Source organism: Bubalus bubalis, chromosome 3, assembly GCF_019923935.1.
Source record: "Bubalus bubalis isolate 160015118507 breed Murrah chromosome 3, NDDB_SH_1, whole genome shotgun sequence".
In the NCBI taxonomy this organism is placed as follows: Eukaryota; Metazoa; Chordata; class Mammalia; order Artiodactyla; family Bovidae; genus Bubalus; species Bubalus bubalis.
Window position 1 is genome coordinate 24074401 of NC_059159.1, and position 17489 is coordinate 24091889.

General features: G+C 55.7%; 1 protein-coding gene across 1 annotated transcript; it reads left to right on the forward strand.

Moving 5' to 3' along the window:
* Positions 1-411: 411 nt before the first annotated feature.
* On the forward strand, positions 412-15804 carry GPR179 (G protein-coupled receptor 179). The gene is made up of 11 exons (XM_045164806.1): positions 412-1291; positions 2584-2692; positions 4321-4408; positions 4829-5064; positions 5847-5915; positions 6279-6388; positions 6683-6921; positions 7091-7229; positions 7844-7949; positions 8966-9112; positions 10783-15804. The coding sequence occupies exons 1-11, from the start codon at positions 498-500 to the stop codon at positions 15802-15804; spliced, it is 7059 nt and encodes a 2352-aa protein (XP_045020741.1). The 5' UTR covers positions 412-497.
* The last annotated feature ends 1685 nt before the right edge of the window (positions 15805-17489 follow it).

Below are 17489 nucleotides of genomic sequence, written 5' to 3' on the forward strand. Positions count from 1 at the left end.
TAAGTGGAGCAGAGGAGTGGAGAGAGGGGCACAGGCTCATCTGCGGTTGCTATGGTGCCCCATCCTGGATTTGCCCATCTCTCCTAATGGAGCAAAGGGCAGAGGGAGGGAGGGAGGGAGGGAGACAGAACTGCTGGTCCCTTCGTCTCCCCTCCCTTCTGTGTCTCTCTGGAGCAGATGTATGGTGGGGAGTAGGGGGAGGGAGCCTGGATATTGGATAAGAGTGGGAGGGAAGAGTGGTGTGCCAGGATTAAGAGGGTTTGCAGCGAGGGGCCACACTGAGAGGGGAGGGAGCACAGCCCTCATGCTGACGTCCAGAAGCCAGATGATGATGTTAGAAGGAAAAAAAAAAAAAAAACCCGGAGCAAGGCAGCGTAAGCGTGAGAGAGAGGAAGAGAGGAAACGAGGAGGATTCGAAGATTCGAGGTGTGGAAGCACTGCAGCCACCAAATCCCACAGGCAGCCTGGACCCCAGGGCCCTGCAGGCTGCCTTGAGGATGGACACCAGGGCAGTGGCCATGCCTTCTCCGGCAGCAGGGCTGCTAGGCTGCTGTTTCCTCTTTGGCTGGGCTCTGGGGGTTCCAAGGACCCTCCGCTCTCTGCCCGCACTGTCCTCCAAAGTCAAGCCAGGGTCTGTACCCATTTGGGTGCCCCCAGAGGGGGCTGAGGCAGCCCTGGCTTTTCTCTACTCTGGAGATGCTCAACAGCTGTCTGGGGCTAACTGCAGTGAGCGCTATGAAGCCCCCGGGGCAGGAGCCAGACCAGGGCTCCCCCCAGTCTTATGGAGAGCAGCAGGCACTGTGACCCAGGCCGCCAATTTCCTGAACATGCTGCTACAAGCCAACGACATCCGGGAGTCCAGTGTGGAAGAGGACATGGAATGGTACCAGGCATTAGTCCGCAGTGTGGCCGAGGGGGACCCAAGGGCATACCGGGCTTTGCTGACTTTTAACCCTCCACCAGGGGCCAGCCACCTGCAGCTGGCCCTGCAGGCCACCCGGATTGGGGAGGAGACCATCCTTCAGGACTTGTCCGGGAACAGGGTGCAGGAGGAGAGCTCAACTGGAGCCCTGCATCCCGCTGACCTGCAAAAGCGGGTGCTGACCAATGACCTAGGGAGCCTTGGCAGCCCCAAGTGGCCACAGGGGGATGGATATGTCGGGGACGTGCAGCACGTGAGACTGTCTCCTCCCTTCCTGGAATGCCAGGAGGGTCGACTGCGTCCCGGCTGGCTTATCACACTCTCAGCCACCTTCTATGGACTCAAGCCAGACCTCAGCCCGGAGGTCAGGTAAGTGGGTTTGTGCAGGATTTGATTCTATTGTGGATCTGTGGAGGTGGTGGGGGAGGGGGGGTCCTAGCTGTGCATAGGCTATTTGGTATGCACATGTGCGTCTGGGGGACACAGATGTGTGTATTTGCATTCAGCTGTGTATATTTGCAGTTGACTCTAGGACTCTAACTATGTTAACATATACAGGTGTGTGTATGATCGATCCATTTACATATAGGTATACACACATGTGTGTGTGTGTACTGATGGGGGTCACAGCTGGTCATAGGTCCTGGTTCCCAGATCTGAGTAATGGGTACAATGCAGGAGAGGGTTTGGCAGGGATAGCCGTGACAATCTGTGTACCAGCTTCTCGGAGGAGTCAGATGGGTGTCCCGGGAGTGAAACCCACTACTCTCTAGCAATCTAGAACTGGAAAAGGAAGCTTCTGCAAGTGAAGGAAAACACCTGGGGGGAGGCTTGGAACCATGGCCCTTTCTGCCCAGAAGTTGGCCAGGTCCCAGCATCACTCCCATGGCTGTATTCTTACATCAAGTCCTGACCCAGGAGCCTGTGATGCTCCTCAAATAATTGACCTCCTCCCTCAACCGGAGTAAAGAGCTGAGTGGGAGCCATGATGGGAAGGAGGGAGCAGGTGGATACTATACTGCTAGGCATTCAACAATCAACGTTGTTTTCCCAGCTCTGTGTCCCCATTCATTGTCCCCAGCAGAGTTCCTCTCCTGGCCACAGGCAGCCTGGCTTTTTGCCAGCTCTCTCCCCAATGTGCTCAGAGACGGGGTTGAGAGCCCTCGGGCCAGGCAGCTCTTGAATCTGGGCCCCTCTATTCCATATCTCCTTCACTATGATCAATTCAGACCTGGTTTGGGCAGAGTGGGGCGTTGTTAATATCTGTGCTTTGTGTGCCTGTTTGAGTATAAGTGTGTATACACGCAGTGGGGAAGTGTGAAAATCCCTTTCAGACAGATCATCAGAACCACAGCTCCCATATGTCTTGCCCACTCCCTTTACCCATTGATAGAAATCAGGAAATGCTAGGATGTTGAAAAGCTGAGGGATGGGGGGTGGGGCAAGGGAAAAATCTAGGGGGAGGAGGATTGTTGCTGCAGAGACAGTGAGGGTTAATAGCACTGGAGAAGTGGCATGCATGTGTGCCCTCTCTCCTGGCACACTACAGCCACTGTGCTAAAGTGCGTAAAGCTTGCATTGCACCATGATCTGAGATCCAAGGATACATGTCCACCTTGGCACCCTTCACTATACCCCTAACTGCCAATTCACTGCCCTAGGGGGCAGGTGCAGATGGACGTAGACCTTCAGAGCGTGGACATCAATCAGTGTGCCAGTGGCCCAGGCTGGTATTCTAACACACACCTGTGTGATCTCAACAGCACCCAGGTAAGGATACAGAGAGTGGGGTACGGGTTTCCTACCTCCCTTCCCCTTTCCCATCATGCCATCAGGAGCAGCTGACAAAGGCGCATCAGCTTCTCAGGGCTTCAGGGAAGTCCCTATTGATGAGACAGATAGAGATGAGATACCAGGGTATTTAAAAGTGAGGACACTTACAGCCTAGCCCCATCCCCAATCTGAGACAGCCACCTTCATTCCTTTGCAATCTCAATGTGCCTCCCTGTCTGCTCTCCCTTCTGGTACTGGGTGCTTCAGGATCCCTTCCCAGGACCACTTCCTGAGCCTCTATTAATCAACCCCTTTCCTTCTCCTGAACCACATTCTCCATGTCAACAGAGCTCTAGGCTCCTTCTAACGCACAAAGGATGCTTTATTGGGTGTTTGTTGAAATAAGTGGAATTGGGATGTAGGAGGAATGTAGGAAAAAGTTGAGATGTAGGAGGAGACTAACCAGAGAAGGAGCTTGAAGAGCTCTGGGACTGGTAAAGGCGATGGAACCCGGACCAGGTGCTGGCAAAATCAAAGCCGTGGATGCAGGAGAATCTGGATAATGGAAAGCAATGGTTGGTAATCCTGCAAACCCACTACTGGGAAACTGGGAGGCCAGTGAACTAATCCGCTCCACAGTAACACTGACTGCATGCTTGTTCCTGAGCTGAACCAAAGCCAAGGCGAGCCCTGCAGCCTGCTGGGAAGTGGAGCGGGTCTGGGCATCTGCTGCTCTTCAGGGGACATGTGTCTGAAGCTATACATCCAGGGATGCATAAAGGCTCCTATTGTCCAGTGCACTTTTAAACCCAGCCACATTCATGTCTCTGGGTATGCATTTGTCTGATGGTGCAGACTGTGGCAGAAACAGAGCATTTTCTAGCAATCTGAGCAGAGGGGAAAGTTGGTCCACGATTTCATAAGCACCTTTTAGGTGAAATCAGGGGCTGGATATGGAATCTTCCTTCCTTTGCCCCATTGCTATCTGTTCCTGGCCACTCCCTACAGTAGATCTGACCTCATCCACGTGCTTATCTTCCCTGCTTGGCTCTGAGATCTGCTCTGTCTCCTGCTGGGCAAACATCAGTGGGTGGAGTTGGAATAAAGAGCTGGCCTTGGCATCCCACCAGCCTGGCATTAGCCTGGCATTAGGGCTGGGGAGAGCAGTCCTACACCAAAGGCAGATGGCCCTAATAGAGGAAGCTGCTCCCCCGTGGGTGCCTTTTCAACCCACCTGTGTGCCAAAGAGGGAGGCTGATATTGACCCTTTGAAGCAGGATGTAGGCACACAGGTGTGGTTGATCTCAAAGTTCTCTCTGCTTCCACCGCCCCAGCACCTTGCTCTAGCAACAGCTGGGGATTGGGAAATGGGACCTATGAGGCTCCTGTCACAGCTAGTCTGGATAAAAGGCTGATCCATCTCCAAACTCTGTGTTTGGAGGTCTCTTTGATAAGAGAGACAATGGTGGGGTCAGGGTAGGGTCTGCAGGGAGGGACAGCTTCCCCAGGACTGGGGCTCCCCAGTGTAGACTCAGGGGCTGTGGATAGGAGGGTAGATGACCCTCCAACTCTTTCCCGGCGGGAAAGCCCCATATAAATACCTATGGTGTTTGTTGGCCCCACAGTGCGTCCCCCTGGAGAGTCAGGGCTTTGTCCTTGGCCACTACCTCTGCCGCTGCCGACCTGGCTTCTACGGGGCAAGCAACTCCTTGGGTATGTAACAGTGGTGAGGGACAGGCAGGTGTTTTACAGGCTGGGCTGACTGGAGGTGGGTATCTGCGGAAGAAAGGCAGGTTGGGGTGAGATACTGGGAGAAAAACTTGTGGGGCCAGGGCAGAATGTCGAGAGAAGCAGGAGACACAGGCAGGGTCCAATTTGGGGGTGTCTATGCCTTCTGAGAAAGAGCCTAAAACATGGCAATTTGATGCAAGCTGACCTCATGGTGAGTCCTAGCCTGGTATCACCTCTTCTTCTGCCTTCCCCTGCAAGTACTCACTTCCTCATTCCTTCCCCCAGGGGCCACAGACCCTAAGAGGGCAGGATAAGAACTGTGCCAACCATGAGGAGAGAAGGCTGGGGTCTCAGGATGCCCCAGCCACGCCCTCCTCCCTGTACCCATCCTGTTCATTATAGGCTCAGAGGAGGGTGCTGCCCAGCCTCCTGGGCAATTTGGGTCCCCTCAAGGCAGCCCCGGGAGGCTGCTGCGCTGCCAACCATGTGCCGAGGGCTGTGCCAGCTGCCTGGATGCCACGCCGTGCCTGGTGGAGGAAGCCCCCACGCTCAGGGCAGCAGTGCTGGCCTGTCAGACGTGCTGTATGCTGGTCATCTTCCTTAGCATGCTGGTCTCCTATCGCTGCCGCCAGAGCAAGGCAAGCAAGGCCCCACAGCTCTCTTCTCTGCACATGTCCTACCCATCGTGAATCTCTAGCATCAGGGGGAGACCAAAGACTACCTAAGGCTAGAACTTGGAAAATGCAAGTTTGAGCCTTAATCTAACTCACTTTCTGACATTAGGCAAGTGACCTCACCACCATAGACCTGTTTCCTCACCTGTGCAATGAAGTCATTGGACTTGATTCAAAACACTGTGTAGGCACTAGAGGAAGTGATCTGGTCCCTTGTGGAGCTCCCAGTTGAGTGGGAGAAGCAATGACAGCACAGTAAGACAGGGGCCAGGATGGAGGCGCCAGTTGCTGTGGCAGGTCAGAGAGGGGACCCAGTCATCCCGCCTGAGATGGTGTGGGATGTCTTTCTGGAGAACATGACACTTGAGCCAAGCTTGGTCAATTGACAGAGAAGGGAGTTTCTAGGCAAGGAAGCTGTCTGACCCAAAGCTTGGGGGAAAGCCTGAGATCCCTTCTAGCTCCAGCAGCCTCCAATTCCAGCCCAGGTCTGCAGCAAGGCCCCGGGTGAGATTGGGAGGGGCATGGGGCCGCAGGGGCTATGTGAAACCTTGGCCTCAGCTAGGCTTAGTGCCAGTGGAGCTAAGAGCCTGTGGAGGAAGAAGGCAGAGCTGAAGTTATAGGCGGTAGCTTTAGCTCAGGGCCACGGAGTGACCCCTCAAACAGACCTGAGACCCTCCTGCACCATCCTCCAGGCTCTATCCTCTCGCTGTCCTGCTTATGTGCATCTTTCTTTCCTGGGTTCACAGAGGATCCGGGCATCTGGAGTGGTACTGCTGGAAGCCATCCTTTTCGGATCCCTGCTGCTCTACTTCCCTGTGAGTTTGTGGCTAGAGCCTGACCCCACCTCCTGGGATCCCCCCAGTCCCAACCTGGCACCCTCCACACCCCAGAATCTGTCCTCTGTATCCTGTGGGGGGATTCAGAGACCTCAAAATCCCCCTGCTCGTACCTACAGGTGACAGGCTGGCCTAGTGAGGCTTAAAAGAGCTCTATGACCTGTTGTGTAACTTAGGACAAGTTATCTAACCTCTCTGATAAGAAAGCTGCTCCTCTGCAGAATGGAGGTGATGATGACTCCATGAGGAGGCTGTTAGAAGGATCACCAAGGTGCTTAGCGTAGGCCTGGCACCCAGTGCAAGTGCAATGGACAGCAATTGTTTTTACCCCCTCCCCACCAGGTCTTCATCCTGTACTTCAAGCCCAGTGTCTTTCGCTGCATCGCCCTCCGCTGGGTCCGGCTGCTGGGCTTTGCCATTGTCTACGGCACCATTATACTCAAGCTTTATAGGTAGGGTCTGGGTAGGGCCTTGTTCTCACACGGCTCCCTCCAGGCCACTCCAACTCATTTATGGGATGGAGTTCTTCACCGCCAGACCCCCTACCCACTCTACTGCTCTGGGCCCCCAAGGCCTGCTCCCATCACTGTAGCCCTCCCCACCATGTAACTTTTTTTGGGGGGCGGTAAGAGGAGGCAGTGACCCATGGAAGGGATGGGAGAACAGGGATGTGTGGAGGGGAGGGAAGCAATAGCCAGAGGCGTCCCCCCTCCCTGCGTCTACCAGCCACACCCTGACCCTTGTAGAGTGCTCCAGCTCTTTCTGTCTCGAACGGCCCAGCGGGGCCCCCACCTGAGCAGCGGGCGGCTGCTGCGGCGTCTGGGCCTGCTCCTGCTGCTGGTGCTGGGCTTCCTGGCTGTGTGGACGGCAGGGGTCCTGGAGCCAGGCATTCAGCACACATCACTGGTAACACGGGGCCACACACACACGGGACGCCACTTCTACCTCTGCCACCACGACCGCTGGGACTACATCATGGTGGTGGGTGAGTTACTCCCACAGAGTCCAGCCTCACTCTGGTCCCCCGCCCTGTACCTCCAAGGGTTCTTCCTCCTGTACCTGGACCAGGCTCCCCCCAGAACCCCCTACAGAGAAAGGGGTGGCGTGGCTGCTGAGGTGGTACCTGGCTCTGTCCCTCCCTCCCTTCCCTACAGCTGAGATGCTGCTCCTGTGCTGGGGCAGCTTCCTCTGCTACGCCACCCGGGCTGTCCCCTCAGCCTTCCACGAGCCACGATACATGGGCATCGCCCTGCACAACGAGCTGCTGCTTTCTGCCGCCTTCCACGCAGCCAGGTGAGGACAAGCCCTCCTACCCACCACGCCTTCCACCCTAACACCATTCCTCACCTCTCCCAGGGGAGGGTACCCCCATCCCACAACCCTGCTGGCAACACCCGCTACACCGCAGCAAGGTGAGGAAAGTCCCTCACCTCGAGTTCTCTCCCTACCCTACAGAAATCCTTCCTGTACCCTATGTCTCACCCAACACCCTAAGTGCTCTCCCATTCCATCCCCTACCGCTCTCCTCCCCACACGGGCTCCATTCTCCCTGCCTTCTTCCCCTCACACCTCAGCCGTCCCAGCAGCAGACCTGCTATGCATGTCCACAAGGACCTGGCCCTGTGGTGAAGGTAGACCCAATCCACGGGGCGGTTCATAGCAGTGCTATAAGCAGCCAGAGAAGGCAAGCTGGAGGAGTCTGGGAAGGCTTCTTGGAAGTGGGGATTAACATGAGCCCTGAGGTGGGAGGGCAGGAAGAAGGAAGAGTGCCCTCCTCACTCCACTGAGCACCTGCAGGAGGTCAGGGCTGGGGTTGGGGGGAGAGCCACTGGGACAGGTGAGAGGGAAGAGGCCGCTCCCACCCGCAGCTAACTATCACCCCACCGCCACCACCACCTCACCCCCAGGTTTGTGCTGGTTCCCTCCCTGCACCCGGACTGGACGCTCCTCCTCTTCTTCTTTCACACTCACAGCACAGTCACCGCCACGCTGGCTCTGATCTTCATCCCTAAGGTGAGGTCTTCTCTGGCCTCAAAGTGAGGTGAGCCCGGCCCTTTGGCCAGGGGCACTGTGGGCCTGCTGTATCCACAGTGCCCTCTCCAGGTCAGGGCAAGAGTGACACCTGGGCCCAGAGGGATTTGGAGCCCACTTAGGAGTTGGCTCAGAGAAGGCAATGGCACCCCACCTCAGTACTCTTGCCTGGAAAATCCTATGGACGGAGGAGCCTGGTAGGCTGCAGTCCATGGGGTCGCAAAGAGTCAGATACAACTGAGCGACTTCACTTTCACTTTTCACTTTCATGCATTGGAGAAGGAAATGGCAACCCACTCCAGTGTTCTTGCCTGGAGAATCCCAGGGACGGGGGAGCCTGGTGGGCTGCCATCTATGGGGTTTCATAGAGTCGGACACGACTGAAGTGACTTAGCAGCAGCAGCAGTAGCAGCAGTAGGAGTTGGCTAAGGGCTTCCCTGGTGGCTCAGATGGTAAAGAATCCCCCTGCAATGTGGGAACCCAGGTTTGATCTCTGGGTGGGGAAGATCCCCTAGAGAAGGGAATGGCAATCCTCTCCAGTATTCTTGCCTGGAGGATCCCATGGACAGAGGAGCCTAGCAGGCTACAGTCCTTGGGGTTGCAAAGAATTGGACAAGACTGAAGCGACTTAGCACACATATAGGAGTTGGGGAAGGACGCTCTGTCTCCAATCCCTGGGCAAGGGTAATAAGAGCTAGAGCCAAAGGGGGTCCTTGTAACACAATTGGAAGGTTGGCAGACTCTGAAAATCAACTCGGAAGCAGTTACAGAAGATAGGTGAGGGGGCTGAAGGACATGGCTAGGAATTGTGGGCACAGGGCATTAGAGACCCCTGGTATCTAAGTTAGAGAAAATCAGGAAGGATGAGATGGAACAATACTCTTTGGACCTCCAGAATCCCAAATCAGAAGGGGTTGAGGATTTATGGAGTAAATACATATGCCACAGGGTAGGGAGCCAACATGAGTCTTTTTCCTGATCATGCCCACCCTGGCCAGTTCCGGAAGCCAGGGGCTCCTCCCCGAGAGGAGATCTTGGATGAGGTGTACGAAGACGAGCTGGACCTGCAGCGCTCAGGCTCCTACCTCAACAGCAGCATCGCCTCAGCCTGGAGCGAGCGCAGCCTGGACCCTGGAGACATTCGGGTAGGTGCTGCCCTCCTGACCTCCTCTTGATGCTACTTAGGGACTGGACAGCGAGCAGTGATGCCCTGCCACTCGGGCTGTGTGCCACTGAAGGTCCCCTATCCTCCCCCTAGCCTTTCCTCTAAGACTTGCATCCCTTTCTTCTCCACCATTGCCCCAAGCTGCTTCTCCTGCTTCTACACAAAGGAGACCACATATGTGAAAAGATCCCCCCAAATACCAAAACTCACATTCCTGAGGCCCACTTGGCAAGGTAGAGGCAGAACCATGAGTGGAGCTCAAATCACCTGTGTCCTCCACTCAACAGGGCCACCATGAGTGGCAGACTGAAAAGCCCCTCAGCCCCCAGCACACCCAGCAGTTAGTGCTCCTAGGGCCATCAGGGTTGGGTAATTCAGCCACTGGCTACCAAGGATTTCCATACCAGGATCCTCTTTCCTTGGACTCAGCAGTGTTAGAAGAAGGAAGTGCTTCCTGAGTCTTACATCAGGAGAGCATCCTTACCATATTTTTCTGCTTAAGAATATCATAGTGGTGATAGGAACCCTGATGAGAGGCTCAGAGAGTAGGAAATAAAGAGACTGGCAGTAAAGCCCATTGTTTTATAGAATCTACAGTGGGAACAGTCCCAGGAAGCCACTGGGTCCATCCCTCCACCTTCCCTGAAGCCCCCTCCACATCTGACTTGTTTACATCCCCCAATTCCTTCCTTCCTTGTCTCAACTGCCCCCATGTCCTCCTCACCATCTGAGTTCTGCCTGTTTCCTGCCTCCTGGGGATAGGTTGACCTGAGACCCCAATATATCAGGTAGGCCTAAGTGGAGGCAGGTGGCCACTGCCACGCCATCCTTGACCCTCCAGCTTGGGGATCAGCAGCGGGTGTGCTCTCCCTATGCTCACTGTGGGGAGAGCACCAAAGTTGAAAGAACTTTCAAAGCCCCATCCTGTCACTTACAGCTGAAAAGGCAATGGCACCCCACTCCAGTACTTTTGCCTAGAAAATCCCATAGATGGAGGAGCCTGGTAGGCTGCAGTCCATGGGGTCGCTAGAGTCGGACACGACTGAGCGACTTAACTTTCACTTTTCACTTTCATGCATTGGAGAAGGAAATGGCAACCCACTCCAGTGTTCTTGCCTGGAGAATCCCAGGGATGGGGGAGCCTGGTGGGCTTCCGTCTATGGGGTTGCACAGAGTCGGACACGACTGAAGCGACTTAACAACAACAACAATGGCCGTTTTCACACCCACTGATGGCACCACTTCTCTTAAGGCAGTGAACACTAGGCAGTCAGATTTCCTTCCTTTATTGAAGTAGAGGCTCAGAGAGGGCAAGAAAATAGCCTTGAGGCATACCATAGGTGAGCAGCCTCAAACCCAGGTTTCCTGTGCACCAAGCTGGGACCGCCCACCAGACCACAGTGCCAGGTAGAAGGCAGGGCCCTGCGTCCTCAGGGTTGAGTGGGTCGGGCTCAGAACTAGGTTGGTGTTGGCCCTGCAGAAACGGAGAAGTGAACTTTCCAAGTGTTTTAAAAGCCAGGAAGGGACACAGCTTGGTGGGAAAGCGTTCCCCCAGAAAAAGGGGTCTCAGCACTAGCTGAGGGGCAGAGCAGCGCCCGCCAGGGGATGGAGAGGATGGTCCTCACGCCGGCTTTGCTCTCCGGCCCCCAGGACGAGCTGAAGAAGCTCTACGCCCAGCTCGAGGTTCATAAGACCAAGGAAATGGCTGCGAACAACCCCCACCTGCCCAAGAAGCGGGCCAGCTGGCGCCAGGGCCTGGGCCGCTCCTTCATGAGGTACCTGGCCGAGTTCCCCGAGGCGCTGGCCCGCCAGCACTCCCGGGACTCGGGCTCCGCGGGCCGCGGCAGCCTGCCCGGCTCTTCCCGCCGCCGGCTGCTCAGCGCCAGCCTCCGGGAGCCCGCCGCGCCGCCCGGCCTGCGTAAGTCCCGCAGCACCTGCGAGCAGGACTGTGACCCCCACCGGGACCACAGCCCGCCTCTGGTCGACTCGCTGCTGCGGAGGAAGCTGGCCCGCAAGGGGCCGCGATCCGACAGCCGCGAGTCCGGCGAGTCGGCGGCCGGGCCCCCCGCGCTGGGCTTCAGGTCGGCCAGTGCCCACAACCTGACGGTGTGCGAGCGGTTGCCCCGCGCCCGGCCCGCCTCGCTGCACAAGTCGCTGAGCGTCGTGGCCGGCGCCAGGGAAAAGGCCCTGCTCGTGGCCAGCCAGGCCTACCTGGAAGAGACGTACCGGCAGGCAAAGGAGCGGGAGGAGAGAAGGAAGGCAGAGGCCACCTTGGCCAGCCCGGCGCGGAGACCCTCGGCCCGGAGGCTGGAGCGAGTTCGAGCAGCCCCCGTGTCGGCCCCACCTTCCCCGGCCAAGAGCCGCAGCGTGGACAGCTCCCACGTCTCCGGACGGCTGCACGAGGAGGACGCCAGAAGGCTGCCGCACGTGCCCATCCGGCACCAGATCTCCACACCCATCATGGCCACGTCCGGGGCGGGCCTCGGGGAGCCAGGGATGCTGTCTCCCACCTCCAGTTTGGCCCCAGCTCTGATGCCAGCTCCTGCCCCTGCCCTGGCACCCATCCCAGTACCCCCACAAAGCCCCAACCTACTTACCTACATCTGCCCGTGGGAGAATGCAGAACTGCCGGTGAAGAAAGAAAATGTGGCTCAGGAAGGCCCCTCGGGGCCAGAGCAAGGCAACCCATCTCACGCCCCAGCTCGGGCCCGTCTCTGGAGGGCCCTCTCTATGGCAGTAGAGAAGAGGGGGCCTGGGGAGAATGGGATGGACACAGAGGATGGGCGTCTCCAGGGGGAAACTGAGGAGGATGAGAACAGGCCCAAGGTCTTCTCTAAATCCCACAGCCTCAAGACCCCTGTCCAGCAGGGTTCCATGCGCAGTCTGGGCCTGGCTATCAAAGCTCTGACCCGTTCTCGGAGCACACACAGGGAGAAGGAGAGCGGGGAAGGGAGTCCTAAGGAGGAGAAGGGCCGAGCTTCTGGAGAGGGCGTGGGGGCATGCCCCAGATCTCCCAGGCCAGGCCGGCCCAAGGGGGTGAGTAAGCAGGCGGCACTTGGCCCCTGTGATGACGAAGAGTCCCTCCAGAACCAACAGAATGCTCACACCAGCAGGATGCTCCAAGTCTGTCACCGGGACGGCAGCAGGGAACAAGAAGACAGAGGCAGGAGGACTTCCCAGTGTCTAGGGGAGGGGAAGGTTGAGAGAGCAGGTAAAACAGGCCCTGCCACACTGAGGCAACTCAGGCAGGGCACAGCTGGGGACAAAAATGCTAAGCAAGCAAAAGAAGCTCCTGTGGGGTGGCGGGAACTACCCAAAGCTGGCCTCCAGCCCCTGGGCAGTGCTGACCCCAGGGTGACAGAAGTGTGCCCCTGGGAAGTCACCGAGTCAGAACTGTGTCAGCCTGATACTAGCAACAAAGCTGAAATCTGCCCCTGGGAGGTGGGTGGAGTCCCTGAGGAGGAGGCCCTACGGCAGTATCTAGATGCCTCCCAAGGTGAGAAGGAGAAAGCCTCAGGAAAATCCGAGCCCAAAGATGTGGTTGTTGTGGCTCGGAAAAAGCCAGAGAGGTTGGTCAGGGGTCAGGAGGCAGTTTGTCCTTGGGAGAGTGCTGATCCTGGGGGTGTGTCTCCTGGGTCAGCCCCTCAGGACTTGGACAGAACCAGGGGCAGGTCTGAGGCAGTGGGCAGTGTGGAGCCTAGAGAGGTGGAGACGCATCAGTGGGAAGCCGCTGGCCCAGGAGCTTGTACATCTGACATCACCACGGCAGAGCTGTGTCCCTGGGAGGCAAGTGAAGGACAGACAGGGAAACCATCCCAGGAGGGAGTAAAGAAACTCCCCCAGGAAAAGCAGAAAACCCCCAAGAAAACAATCTTCTGGAAAGAACAGAAACTGGGTGAAGGCTTGGAGTCTCTTTGTCAGTGGGAAAGGACAGATTTCCGGGGCCCCTCAGTGGTTTCTACTCAGGCCCCAGGAATCCCTGGTTGCTCAGGGAGTTTGGGCAGTAGCATCACTGAAGTCTGTCCATGGGAGGCAGGAGATACTCCTGCCATTGGGAAGGCAGAGATCTGTCCCTGGGAGCTGGGTGATGAGGTAGTAGGGAAGGAAATGCTGAGTCAGGGGCCAGGTGGCAAATCTCCCCAGGAAAAGTGGGACACCTCCAGAACAGGGAGCTTTGGAGAGATGGGGAGATGGACTGGGAAAGCAGTGCAGAAACTTAGCCAACAGCAGGAGTCAGTGTGTCCGTGGGAAAGCACAGCTGCTGGGCACTCTGGCCCACATCTAGACAATTCCTCATCCAAAGCTGATGGCCAACTCCTCAGCAATAAAGGAAGTAGAGCAGCGCAGGTCTGTCCACCAGATCTCAGGTCAGAGGGAAAGGGAGCAACACCTGCCAAGGCAGAAGTCTGTCCCTGGGAGGTGAATGAGAGAACGACAGAGGACTGGACATCAGGGCAGGCACCAAAAGGAAGAGAATCTCAAAAGGACAAGGAGAAGATGCTTGAAACATCAGGCATCAAAGCTAGCCCAAGTTGGACAAAGCCTGAGGAACAGATGCCAACGCAGGAAGCAGTCTGTCCCTGGGAGAGTGTGGACCCTGTCAGCTTCACCCCACAACCTGGTCTTCAAGACACAGGTGGACCCAAAGCCAGTTTCCAGATGTCTGGCAGTGTGGAAAGCAAAACTGCTGAGATTTGTCCCTGGGAGGCGGAGGAAACCCTGCCTGCCGAGAAGGCAGAGGTCTGTCCCTGGGAGGTGAGTGCTGGAGCTGGGGAGAGAAGGGCTTTGGGAATGGAGGCCATTAGGCAATTTTCAAGCAAAACGAGTAAGCCTTCTGCAGATTCTGGACCTAGTGAGAGAGCTGTTGCTACTCCAGAGAGGCAGGCCCAGGAGCGGGAATGGGCTTGCCCCTGGGAGAGCATGGATCCAGGGGGCTCCTCTTGGCATTCAGACACTCTGGGCACTGACAAGCCAAAACCTGGGGTCCAGGAGCTGGACCGTGCGGGGTGCAGACCACTGGAGGTATGTCCCTGGGAAGCGGAGGGAGCACCTACTAGTGAAAAAGTCAAGGTCTGTCCCTGGGAGGTGGATGAAGGAGCCCCTGGGAAGGAATTAGAACAAGAGATGAGAACTGACTCAGTGGGGCAGAGGGAGAAAATGCTAGAAAAGGGGAGACTCACCTCCCTGGGAGAAGACAGATGGAAATGGGAAACACAACTGAGTCAAGAGCAGGAAGCTGTGTGTCCCTGGGAGAAGGACTTGAGGGCACCCTCTGCTCAGGCCCCTGAGGTCTCAGACGTGTCCAGCAGAGGGGTAGAGGAGCCCTCCCTGGAAATAAGTGATGAAGCAGCAGAGAAAGGGGGCCTGACGCAAGACCCAAAGATGGACTCCTCCCCAGAACATGTAGCCCCAGAAAAAGCAGAAGTCACTGCTGAAGATGGGGAAAAAGTGAGCAGTGAACTACAACCTGTCCATCTCCAGGAGAGCACGGCCCCCAGGGACTCCTCCTCCCACCCACATAGTCAGTGCCCTGACCAACCTAAAGCCGGCTCGCAGACACTGCCCAGCGCTGGGGACAGGCTCGCTAAGGTCTGCCCGTGGGACGCTTCCGCCATGGACGCTCCCAAACCTGACAGCGGTGCCAAAGCTGAGACTTGTCCCTGGGAAGTGACTGAAAGAACCCCTGAGGAAGGGGTGTCAAGGCAGGATGGAGATGAGGAAACTCAAGAGGAGAAGGGGAAAGCCCCAGAAAAACCAGAGCACAAAGCTGTGGCCCTTCAGGAAAAGCCTGAGAGGGCAGATGGAAAGCAGGAACCAGCCCCACAAGCTTCCGAGAGTAGCAAAGAAAGTCCCAAGGCAGCAGGCAGTGTGGGGGCCAGCGTAGCGGGCCCACAGGAAGCGCAAGAAGCTCCCCCTGATAAGAAAACAGAAATCTGCCCTTGGGAGGTGAGCCAAGAAACAGCAGAGAAAGGGGGATGTGAACAAGAGGTGGACAGAGAATCTCAAGGGCAAAGAGAAATGTTCCTGCAAAAGGAAGACTCTGGAGGGACTGAAGAACACTCTTCAGAAGAAGTAAAAGTCAGCGGAGAGATGGAGGCAATCTGCCCTTGGGAAGGCACAAGGTCAGAAGGGCTCTCTCCTCAGCCAGATGCTCCAGCCACGGACCAACCCAAAGACAGTCCCCATGGAGCAAGCAGTATGGGGAGCCGGGTGGCAGAGCTGTGTCAATGGGAAGTCACAGATCCCGAAGGAAATAAAATAACAGGCACCATGGCAGACATCGACACATGTCTCTGGGAGGGAACTGGAGCCCCATCTGAGGAATCTGGTCTCCTGGCTTTAACAGCAACTCAGAAGCAAATGCTCTGCCCCACAGCCCCTGAGAACCCACCATGCCTTTTAGTCCAGAGACCTTTGGGTAGCTTCCTTCCAGACAGCAAAAGCCCCCACCCCAAAGTGAACAAGCCAGCCAGCACCTTTACTCTGGAGGGTGTCAGAGAACTCCAAGTCCCTTCAGAACCTGGGCCGAGGACCAGCTTAGCCCCAGAGCCAACCCTCCAAGAAGCTATGACTCAGAAGTCTTCTTCCATAACTGAAGACCAAGAAGTAGCTTCTGAAACTCAACTTGAAGAACTCACCCCTCCAACTGTCTATCCTTGGGACTGGGAGTAACAACTGCATCGGTGAGGTCATACACTGGGTGGCTAGCTTTCAGAACAGTCAAGGTTCTTTCCAAATTGTAGGTGTTTCCAAAAAACTGAAACAACCTAAAGGTCGGTTGGCCACTTTCCCTTTCCTTTCCCTTTCACAAACTTGGCCACTTTCCCTATCCAAGAAGGCCAGAAGTCAACTCATTCCAAAGGCAAACTGTACAAGAAGGGTGCAACTCAGACTCCAAAAGGAAGTACCAGCCTCTCTTTACTTCCAGTTCTCCTTCCTGCACCAGAGGACAAGAGCCAGACCTTCTGCTTCTAATTAATCCTCCCATCCAGCTAGAGTACTCAACACAAGCCATCTGTGACATCACTAGTAAAGCTAATGTTAATGACAAAAGGGAGTCAGCTGTACCCAGCCCACACTTTCACAAAGGTAGACACATTCTTCTCTGAAGTCTGCCAGGGATATTTTTTGAGAAGAAACTAAACCACTCAAGGCATTGGCAACATAGAGGCTGAAGATTATAAAAGGTCACCACAGTAAGTTTAGAAGCTACTTGTCAAGTTCAAAGGCAAATCAGGAGGAAAACTTAAATGGCTCAAAAAAGGTCCCTGTAATGCCTTAAAGATCTTGTCATTTTGACTTTGGACCCCCAGTTTCTGCTCTATTGATCCTCTTACCTGCCCTGCTTGACTGCTGAAGTAGAGTCAATCAAGCGCATTTACGTCCATATCAACATCTGGCATCCAAAGCAACGTAACAGACAGAGAGCGTAAAGGGAAAGGCAAACAGCTCCAGGTCCTGCCCGCGCAGGCCGAGGGAGGGTTCTCCTTTCCAGACACTGTCTCACAGTTGAAGAAGCATGCCTCTTGCTAGCCTTCTCAGATGGCCTTCCCTTCTTCCTGCCCCATCTTTTGACAGTCTGCAGAGTTCACCCCTCTGCCTCATTCTCCTAGCCTTTCAGTACTGTCATCGAAGGGACTCCTCTCTGTTGTCAAATGCAATGGGAGCCTGGGGAATTTCTGGTTCTGAGACAAGAACCACTCCAGCTTACCTGCTCGGTAACAAGAGGCCCACATCAGTCTCTTTCCCAAGAAGCTTGAGCAAGAAAGGAGGTCCTGTTGACAGCCAGCACCGTACTTGCCCTCAGAAAGATTCGTGGTGGGGGCAGGTTAGAGCCCAACAGCCAGGGAAAGGGCATCCTTAAGTACAAAGCCTCCTTTCTTAGGGAGCTCTTTCTTGTTCCATTCTTTCAAGCCAATTCAGGCTACTCTTACTTAAGCGGTCCTAGATAACAAGAGTGCTGGAAATAGGTGATACTACCAAAGGGAAATGAGAAAGGAGAAAAACACTGGTCACAGACATCCCAGATCTGGCAGAGGTGAGGGGCTGGAAATCGGCAGAGTAAACACGGCAGAGCTGGGCTGGGATCCACCTTCTAACTGGACAGATACTGATGCCATTCACAAGGAGGAAAAAAGACAAAAGGCAACCAAATACCCAATGGGAAAAAAAAGTTTGCTTGTAAATAAAATATTCTGGGCAGCTACAGGGCTTCGCAGAAAGTAGCAAAAGTGCTCCATGTCCAAAAAGGAGGAGAAAGCATGGAATAACCCACTTGCAGAGACCAGACATCCTTGTTCCCTATCTAAGCTCTCCCTCTTACCTAGGAGCCCTTCCCCAGGCTTCCAGAGCAGTAA

Excerpts from the sequence above, each read along its gene's own strand:
- GPR179 (XM_045164806.1), top strand. The coding sequence starts at position 498 with ATGGACACCAGGGCAGTGGCCATGCCTTCTCCGGCAGCAGGGCTGCTA. Across the intron at positions 5,916-6,278 it reads CCCTGCTGCTCTACTTCCCT|GTCTTCATCCTGTACTTCAA; the intron begins GTGAGTTTGTGG and ends CCTCCCCACCAG. Across the intron at positions 9,113-10,782 it reads TGGACCCTGGAGACATTCGG|GACGAGCTGAAGAAGCTCTA; the intron begins GTAGGTGCTGCC and ends TCCGGCCCCCAG.